Here is a 10,464-nt window from a genome sequence, read left to right as displayed (position 1 = left end):
ATTTTAAGGAATAGTGTTTTAAAATTTTAAACAAGCTAGGTGACAGTAACCATTTTACCATGCGTAAACCATGTTGATTGTTGATTCATAACTAAACATACTTAGAAAGCCCCCCTTGATCTACATAGTTTTCTGCTTTCCCTCATATTTTACAAATAATCTATTCAATGAAGAAACTTCCATTACGTTATCTTATGTATCTTGTACAGTAGATGTGTCATCAATATGGCTCAGCTGAAGTTATTGGTCGTTCCGCCCGGTGCACTGTTACGGGTCTTGTTTTGTTTACAATTTATTTCTTGTGAGTCCAGTAATTTAAAACCTCGTTTGAACAAATAAAACGATCGAATCATAAACAATAATAACTCGTCCCCTAGTTACAATGAAACAGTAAAGCATGAATAAGTAAATAAACCCTAAAATAATAGAAGCACAATTTCGTCGACACTAGTGATCAGTGTCACCAACATGAACTACAGTAGACACAAAAAACGGCATGGGATGAGAAGTCTGCTTGTGTTGGCTAATCTAAATCTATGCTTGTACTATTAATCCTATTCGCCTCGCCTAACGGATTTTCCTTTCCTTTTACGCCTTGCTATTAATCTAATTATTCTTCAAATTATTTTTGAGCTACATGACATTTGCTCAAGCCAGCTGCTAACACAACTAAGATTGAGAAGAAAAAGAAAATATTTACTTAACACTACTTAACCTAAAAAAACTTATCCGAGGGCGACGGCCGACATAGATTGTTATTTATTATTATTACTAATCTTTCACTAATTAATTGTTTATTTCACGAAACCTATGAAGCGATCGGACTGAAATTAATATTAAAGCCTTGACTAGATAAAAAAGATTTTGGAATCGGTCATTGTATGGTATGTTACTAGAGCTATCTTAACCTGGCTACAACTACAACAGTACAACTTTAGTCTGTCTCTGTAGTTTGGTGAAATGTTGTCTTTTACAAAGACACTCTCCAGTTTACCTTCAAGTTTAAATTTTTGTGTTAAGTGTCTGACTACTTCTACGGTCAATCCTTCCATTAGAAAACGAGATAAGGATTACTGGCCTGGTGGCATAAAATGTTATGGATTTACATACTATCCTCGGTGAGTAGGCCTAATCCTATTTCGAAGGCATCTAAGTTAGTACCTTGTGATAGAGTGATAAGAAACGGGTTGTTTCTAGAGTTAGTGATGTAAATGTATACATAAAATTTAGTCGGCTGCACTTTACTTGACGTCCTACACTCATTCGGTTGGTTTTTTCGATTCGATATTTTCATTTGATTCTTTCATTCGATATATCGTTTGGTTAGTTAGGTTAGGTTAACCTTACCTAACTAACCAAACAATATATCGAATGAAGCAATCGAATAACACGCTCACTGCGTTACGAGATCCCGGGGTCTCGTATCGCACCTAGCCCGTGGTGCGGGACCGACAACTTGCTATTTATCTGTAAATTACAACATTGATATTTTGGCCTACGATTATCGTAAAGAAATGAAACCGTACATAAATAATGTATTTTTATTGCTGAAACAGCTGGCATTCATGAAACAAACGAGATACATAGATCTCGTAACGCACTGAAGTAATAAACTTTTACTTTATTACGATACGAGACCTCTGGATCTCGTATCAAAAATAGTTGCTCCAAGCGCCACAGGTGGCGATAAGTTTAGTAGTCTAACATCAACAGAGAGCGCTAGGGTTATTTGTTGATATATTGAAAGCTAACCTAATCATTGCGTTTTAGTGTGGTTAACTGTGTGTACACTGTTTATTGAGTTTTTGTAAGTATGTTTTCGTCTGATGAGGACAACCCTGACGACCCTCAAGACCCTGACGATCCTGCTAAGGTGTACAATACGCGTAAACGACCAAAACTTATTGTTGTGAATGCCAGTAATAGTGCTTTCTTGGAACAACTGGTTACGGAAGGATTGGATGGGCCGGTCCCTAGTAGTGCATTATCCGAAAGTAGTGACGATGAGCAAGAACTATGTGATTTCGATGGAAGCGATATTGAAGACCCTGACTATGTACCATCATCGGACGATGCTTCGTCAGGTGGTGATGGAGAAAACGATGAAGATGACAACTGCGAGATGGATGTGACAGCGATGACGGATGGGAGAACATTTCGTCAAGATTGTGACCAACGCCGTAAACTAACCGGCAGACATCTTGTCAACCACACACTCGGTGGAGGCGGAGACTATTGGACAATGGGCGAAGGCGGGGACGACGGAGCAGTCGGCAGAGGCGGGGATGATGGAACAGTCGGCGGAGGCGGCGAAGATGGAACAGTTGGTGGACGAGGTGAGGAAGATGGAACAGTCGGTGGAGGTGGTAGGGGCATGATCACGACCTCAGGTGGTACCAGCACATCGGAAGGACCTGACATAAACCAATTCGGGTGCTGTTGGGTCGAAGACAAATCACCTTTTACTTTACCTGAGACAGTTTATTTTGAAGAGTTTTGTGGAAATTCAAAAGTGAACATTAACGTTGACAACCCTGCTTCACCTATTGATATTTATCTCCACTTTCTAGACGAAGAGCTCTGGGACTACATGGCCCAAGAAACAAACAGGTATGCTATTCAATTTTTATCATCTAACCAACCTTCTGCAAAATCAAGGTCTAATGATTGGCTTCCCACAACATCTGCTGAAATGAAAAAAATTCGTAGGTATTATGATTTGTATGGGCCTAGTTCAACTGCCGCACATCAATTTGTATTGGTCTAAGAATCCGTTATATGGAAACCCGTTGATTAAACAAACCATGACGAGAGACCGCTTCTTGTTGATAAAGAAGTTTTGGCATTTTGTGAATAATGAACGGATTCCTGACCAAAATGACCGTTTAGCTAAGATAAGAGTAATTGTGAATTACCTCAACTCAGCATACATGTATGCGTTGGAACCTGGCAAGGATCTTGTAATAGACGAAACAATGATACCATGGCGAGGGAGGCTTGTTTTCAAACAATACATAAAGAATAAGGCCCATAAGTATGGAGTGAAAGTGTATAAGCTGTGTACAGTTGACGGCTATACACTTAAAATGATTTTGTATGCTGGGAAGAGCATAAACAGCCCCCATGGGCACACCTATGATGTGGTTTTAGATCTAATGGGGGATTTTGAAAGTGACGATGTCCTGATTGAAGGATTTCTCAACAAAGGAAGGACCTTAATAACTGACAACTTTTACACTGGCATACCCATCGTCGAAAAACTCCTAGAACTGAAAACGAGGATGTGTGGAACAGTAAATGTGAACAGAAAGGGATTGCCTAAAGGATTGAAAACTAAGTTGAAAAGGGGCCAATGCATTGGATTTAAGTGCCAGCATGGTACAAAAGTGGTAAAATGGACGGATAAAAGAAACGTGACAATGGTGTCATCATCCCCTAATCATGACAGTACCCTAGTAAATTCAGGGAGAAGAAATAGAACAAATGAGCCGATACTGAAGCCTAAGTGTGTGCTTGACTATAATAACGTGAAGAAGGGAGTTGACTACAGTGATCAGATGTCGTCATACTACACAACGTTACGAAGAAATCTCAAGTGGTATAAAAAAGTTGCCCTTGAGCTCATCTAGGGAACCACCTTGGTGAACTCGTGGGTTATTTACGGGAAGCTGAACAACGACAAAATGCCTATGCTTAAGTTTAGGGAATCAGTTGCTTTAAGCCTAATGGGCCTGGACGAGGCTCCTGTAAGACATATGACACCACCACAAAGAAAGAGGCCAGCTCTCAGTAAATCAGAGGGTGAGGGAAAGAAGAAAAGGCGTCGTTGCAGAGGATGCTATGAGAAACTAAGGAAAACATCCTCTTCAAGAGAGGCTGATAAGAAAACCAAAAGAGTGAACACCTTCTGCAAAGACTGTCCAGACCAACCCTTTTTTTTGCCTGGAATGTTTCAATGAGAACATGTGTAATTTTAATTTTAGTATTCAGTGTCTTTGAGAACATCAACATTTTATTCATATGAAAAATATAAGAATCTTGAAGGGCTTATTTGACAAAATATTTTATAACTACAGTATATTTGTTTAGATATTTTCATTCAACACTTAAAACATTGGAATTTTTATTTTGTATAATAATATTACACATTTTTACTATATTGCAATCCATGTTTTAAAATTGTAATGGAATAAATAATGTGCAAACATATTATTCATTTATATTTTTTTAACCTAGAATCAGCCATGAGAAAACGTATTATTATAAAAAGTTTAATTTTTTATCTATAAAGTGATAAAATATTAATTTTATTGCTGTCGATTATTAGGAATTTGTAAATAAATAGAAATCACATGTTTTATTGTAAATAAATACAAATAAATTATGAAGTATTACAAATGTGCAATACGAGATCTCGGGGTCTCGTACAATGACGTCATATTCAGTTCCTGGGCTGGCTGAAGATTGTCAACATTGTACTGGTTCAAATAAACAAACACAGAGCGCTCACTCTCCATTTATTTCGAGGTTATGATGCGCAAAAGATTACTGCGCAACGTAATCTCGGGGTCTCGTATCGCACCTGGGTAATCATAGCGGACGAGACCTATAGATCTCGTAACGCACCAGTGTAATAATGCGGGAAAATATATAACGCAGTGAACGTGTTAATCGATATATCGATCGATATTTTCATTTGAATGAGTGTAGGACGTCAAGTAAAGTGCAGCCATTTAGTCAAATTTCTAAGTATTTAATTGAAAATTGAAGATTAATAAAAAAAAAATAAAAAAAAAAACAAACTCTAAGTTAAAGTTATGGCTTTGACATTCCCTAGTGTTCAAAATTATCTTTCTATCAAAACGTAAAAATCATGCAAAAGTAGGCTAAGTAGTTGATTTTGATAGTTTTATTTAGGTACGGTATTCAAGTTCATGAAAATGTACACCAATCTATATTTTTACATTCAAAACATCAATAAAATAAATAAACAGATCATAACCTAATTCCATACCTAAGTGAAGTAGTAACAAAGGCGTACGTAGCTCAAATTTGTGATTAATTTTCATTCTAATTGTGTCGGAAAGTCACGTTTGGACATTATGTAGGAAACGGGGTGATTCCTGGGGAAATATGTGGGAATCAATTTTATGTAGGTAATCGTTGGACGAAGGGATTTTAATGTTGTAGGCTAAGTTAGTTGCTGATTTGCTATCAGCAAACCAAAGACATAGTGCTCTCTGTGCGTGCCGGTTTTGGTTATCTTTGAGTGAGACAGCCGTAAATTATGAGTCAAATGTATATTCCTTGTGAATTTTTCACATCGATTTAGTGAATTCAACATCCTTGAGATGTGGAATTGTGTAAAATTGGTGTATATATTGAGGTTTTGGAGGAACTGTGATTAGGGTCGGTTTTATTAAATTCCAGTCATTAATTGGAACTGGAAATGCTTTCCTCCCAATTATTATCCTCCAAAACTTCTTTTTATACCTACACTGTTTACACAATTTCACACTTCAGGAAGTGTTTTTAAGCTGGGGTCTGAGTCATACATTTTTACATAGCCTATAGGTAGCCTAAAAATCATTTGTTTTGAACTTTGGATGGCATTAACTTAAATTTAATGCATATGACTCACACAAACAGGCTATAGCCTATTTATGGTTTAAAGAGGTTGGTGGCCTCTTTAACCTTACATTTGCCCGTCCCAATTGTTCTTGGCCTGTGCGTGGCACATGTCCAGCATAGCAATGGGTGAGCAGTTACAGCAGGATTCTTCCTATTTCTTACTGATAAAACGTATGGCAGGTAGGCCTACCAGTATCTAAGCCCACGACATTGTTGCCTTGGGCCCGAAGTTTGTGGCGCAAGGCTAAAGTAGGATACGGTATGATAAAGGCAAAAAAGTTACATACCTAAGCTTAACAAACACAAACCAGAATTGCTTCATTATTATGGATTTAAACAGAAGGATAATTAATTTCATGAGCTTTACAACCTTAATAGTGATCCATTAATCATTTTACATTTTCGTTCAGGTAAAGATGTTTCTCTATATTTTTCAATTTTTAACAGACCTGGTGAGGTTGAACCAGTCATAAAACCAGCCAAATTATTCATGGTGCAGAGATTCAGGAGCTTGTTCGGCCAACCGTACTGGGTGAAGGACATTATTGCCCAATTAAAACTTGACACAGATGTAAGTACCAGTTTTTAGAAAATTATTTTAAATCTATAATGTGAACCCCACTAGCGCGTTAGGGCCTACGGGATTGTAGAATGTCTAGTTAAGTTTACAAAAAAATGTAAGAATATAAAGATTTATAGTTTTAAACGTAAAAAAAACTGATTGTACTTTTTTCCTTGAAAACACAAACCTCAAAAATTACGAGTCCGCAGAAAAAAATTCTAACAAAATCAATAAATGGTAGGTACCAAACACATTATTAGACGTAGCCTAATCTTAAAAAGCATTCTCTGAATTTGAAGCCTCTGGCCCTAATAGGAGCTGATTTATAAGTTAGGCTGTCGTTGAAAAAAGGGGTGACTTTAGGTTACTCATAGAATGCACCCGATGACTTTTTCTTTGCAAACTTATTCAACAATGCATTTTATGATTTTATTTTGATTGTTTTATTTTGTTCCTTTTATCTGTTCTTTTCTTTTTCACATTAAGTTTAATGTGCTTTTCTGCTTCTAACAATAGGCCTAGTGTAATTGCTGCTTTTAAACAGTACCTTAAGAACATTAAAAATTTTGATTTTTCTGTTGCAATTTTTAATTAATTATATCATCTTATTTCAGTTATATCATTATTCCTCGTTTTTTTACACGTTTACTGCATGTCTCTGATCGGAGACATCGATCCCTGCCCGGGTGCGCATGCCTCTGATTGGAGACATCGATCCCTGCCCGGGTGCGCATGCCTCTGATTGGAGACATCGATCCCTGCCCGGGTGCGCATGCCTCTGATCGGAGACATCGATCCCTGCCCGGGTGCGCATGCCTCTGATTGGAGACATCGATCCCTGCCCGGGTGCGCATGCCTCTGATCGGAGACATCGATCCCTGCCCGGGTGCGCATGCCTCTGATTGGAGACATCAATCCCTGCCCGGGTGCGCATGCCTCTGATTGGAGACATCGATCCCTGCCCGGGTGCGCATGCCTCTGATCGGAGACATCGATCCCTGCCCGGGTGCGCATGCCTCTGATTGGAGACATCGATCCCTGCCCGGGTGCGCATGCCTCTGATCGGAGACATCGATCCCTGCCCGGGTGCGCATGCCTCTGATTGGAGACATCGATCCCTGCCCGGGTGCGCATGCCTCTGATCGGAGACATCGATCCCTGCCCGGGTGCGCATGCCTCTGATTGGAGACATCGATCCCTGCCCGGGTGCGCATGCCTCTGATCGGAGACATCGATCCCTGCCCGGGTGCGCATGCCTCTGATTGGAGACATCGATCCCTGCCCGGGTGCGCATGCCTCTGATTGGAGACATCGATCCCTGCCCGGGTGCGCATGCCTCTGATTGGAGACATCGATCCCTGCCCGGGTGCGCATGCCTCTGATTGGAGACATCGATCCCTGCCCGGGTGCGCATGCCTCTGATCGGAGACATTTGTCATGGACATTGAGCTGCCATTATATTTGGTCTAGCTATTGAGAAGGAAACGCATATTTTGCCTTAGCGTGCATGTTAGGGTAGTGGGTTATTAATTCGGTGCTGGTCAAGGTTACCGCCAATATTCATATTTTCCACAGGGCTTTATTTTTGCGATTGTTGACTTTGTTCATCTTCACGTCTGTTGTAGCATGTTAGACATTCAATGCTATCAATTAGAATAGCAATACTGTACTGTAGCGTTGTGCAAAAAATCCAACATCAACATTGTGCTTGATCCCTTTTTTGTGGTATGTTTTGGTGGTGTATCCGGGTTCTTCGCCCCTGCTTTTTCCCTCCATTTTTCAATACTGAAGGCCGACTAGCAGTTTTGTTTAGTGCTGCTATCTATTGGGTTTTTGTAAAACTAGTTCCACGACAACTGGGACGTAGTTTGTATTTCCTATTGGATGAAACTGAATTCAAACATTTTCGCATAGCCTACTCATCCACGCGACGCTGTCCACGCTCCCGGCAGCGGACGACCATAACGCAGCCATAGCGAACGTGTTAATGAGTTTTTACATTCTTTGTTGCTAAATTTATGTTCTGCATGTATTTAATGTTCCAAAAAAATTTACAAAATAAATTCAAAAAAGGACAGATTCTGGGCTTTTAAAAACACCACCAAAGTCACCTCTTGCTTAAAACTACACACACCGGTGGTATAGAAGGCCTATTGGCATCTTAAATTATCTTGTAAGTTGTGTGTGTAAAACAGTTTATTTGGCCTGGATGCTTGTACCATCAACATCAAGATTGAAGTTTACCTTTTTGAGTTAAAGACTTAATTGATAACACACAAATATGATTCCAACAATTATTCAGTAGAATTAATCGTTTTCAATATATTCCAACGTTTATTTCAGCAAGCTGACAAGAGAATCGTGAAAAACACTCCTCACGTCAACAAACTATTGTGGATCGTAAAACACATGGTAAAGATAACTCCGATCACGTTTCCCTATGGTGAACCAAAGGAGGGCGATGAAGGATATTTGAACGATAAAGGTCAGTTTATCCTTATCAAGAAAATCGGATCTGGAGTCGATGAGTCACGTTTGGAAGCTTCTCATAAATTCTTCAAAGACCCATTGAAAATGGAGGCTGACACAATCAAGAAGAAGTATAGAGACAAATGGTTGACCTCTAGAAACTAGTGGTCTAGAATTTGTTGAGTTTCTTGTATTAATAAAAGTGGTTTATTTGCAAACATTTTTCTTTTGTAACAATCCTACAATTAAGATGTCTAGACATGAAGCTGCAACAATGTTTAGTTAGACAACTAAGCTGTGAGAGTTGTATTGTATGTCATGTTTATTTCCATTAACACTTGAATGTGTGGATGTCTTCTCTTTATTTATTGGTTATTTTACTAATTTTAAATCATTGGTACAAAATTGAACTAAAAGTAGGCCTACTACTTGTCCTCAGATATAGTAGTCTTAAGCAAGAAGTAAAAGAAACATTGTAAAATGCACCCTATAAGAGTTAAACATTTACTTAGCCACACAGCGAAACATTACTGGAAATGATACACCAAAATAAGCCTCAGATTTTTGGTTGTATAAAAGTTGACTCCGAGTTCTAAATCAATTGTTGCGTCTTGGAAACACTCATGGTTTATGCTTTACATGATAAGATTCTAGCTGCAAGTTAAGTTAGAAATCTGAGAATACAGTAGACTCTCGCTCACCCGGATCGGCCTTGTCCGGACTCCCGGTAGTCCGGATCGGCAATCGTGATTTTTTTAGTGGCTCAGTACAGTAGAAGTCCGATTATCCGAGCGAAACAGGACCGAGACTACCTCGAATAATGAAAAAACTTGGATAACTTATAAATAAACTTATAATATAACTTATAATAAACTCGGCGGTAAAAATTATTACCGGTGGAAGTGTATATGACCGAGCTACAATTACTGTGGACCTGGAACAAAATTTGGCTGAAAAAATTATTACCGGTGGAAGTGCATATGCCCGGCTATCATTACTGTGGACCTGGAACAAAATTGAAAAAACGGCTATATACAGTACTGTGTATTTGCCCGACTCTCGATAGTCCGGATTTTTCGTAATCCGGACCGGACGTCCGCCACATTAGTCCCGATGAGCAAGAGTCTACTGTATTAGTAAACTAGAGACAAAGCAAGGTCATTTGGCACCGCTTGGCAAGAATTAAACTTGAGGGTATGGAACCATTCCCCTCTCCAGTTAGAAGGGATATTTGGTAATTATTAAGCCTAAAAAATAATTTTATTGCTAGTTTTAGCAAAATATAATAGCGGTTTAAATAATTTTTTTACTGAAATTCTTGTGGTCTGTCTAGGCTACTGGTTTTGAATCTTCAAAGGTAGTCTTCATCAGACCACAAGGGTCTCAATTATCATTCATTCAGGACAAGTCAGTATTGTTGACTAACAAAAACACACAAAAGTACACAGAAGAAACAACGTAAACATTTCACAAATTAGTTACAAAGTAAAACTTGTGGTGACGTATAGGCCTACGGCATAGCAGACTGGTCTAGACTTCCATGTCTCTTTGAGAGTCGAAACCGGTAGCCTAGACCGACTACAAGAATCACTCTGGCAGTAAAAGGTATTTTTAAAACCACTAATTTACTACATGTGATTCGGAGGCTAACAGCATGAAATTAGTTTCAACAGTAGACCTATCCTATCCACAACTGGTGTGGGAGTACGTGGTATAAAACACTGTCTGATTGACTCCGGAGATTATTTCCCACAATCTCGGAGATATCATCATCACCCTCCCACAATCGGGGTAAAATCGTA

The 10,464-nt window shown here is 39.0% G+C and overlaps 1 protein-coding gene across 1 annotated transcript; it reads left to right on the top strand.

Annotated features, from left to right (window-relative positions):
- Positions 1-720: 720 nt before the first annotated feature.
- On the top strand, positions 721-8,880 carry LOC128992533 (uncharacterized). The gene is made up of 3 exons (XM_054416154.1): positions 721-1,118; positions 6,079-6,202; positions 8,537-8,880. The coding sequence occupies exons 1-3, from the start codon at positions 961-963 to the stop codon at positions 8,825-8,827; spliced, it is 573 nt and encodes a 190-aa protein (XP_054272129.1). The 5' UTR covers positions 721-960; the 3' UTR covers positions 8,828-8,880.
- The last annotated feature ends 1,584 nt before the right edge of the window (positions 8,881-10,464 follow it).

The sequence above is a fragment of the Macrosteles quadrilineatus genome, unplaced genomic scaffold (genome assembly GCF_028750875.1).
Source record: "Macrosteles quadrilineatus isolate MER2022 unplaced genomic scaffold, UCM_ALF_1.0 Scaffold_4__1_contigs__length_99947679, whole genome shotgun sequence".
NCBI lineage: Eukaryota > Metazoa > Arthropoda > Insecta > Hemiptera > Cicadellidae > Macrosteles > Macrosteles quadrilineatus.
This window is presented reverse-complemented; position numbering and strand designations above follow the sequence as displayed.

What these genes read in the sequence shown, in the direction of transcription:
- LOC128992533 (XM_054416154.1), top strand. Translation starts at nt 961, where the DNA reads ATGTTGTCTTTTACAAAGACACTCTCCAGTTTACCTTCAAGTTTAAAT. An exon ending in GGATTTACATACTATCCTCG is followed by an intron (nt 1,119 to 6,078) that starts GTGAGTAGGCCT and finishes AATTTTTAACAG; the next exon opens with ACCTGGTGAGGTTGAACCAG. An exon ending in AATTAAAACTTGACACAGAT is followed by an intron (nt 6,203 to 8,536) that starts GTAAGTACCAGT and finishes CGTTTATTTCAG; the next exon opens with CAAGCTGACAAGAGAATCGT.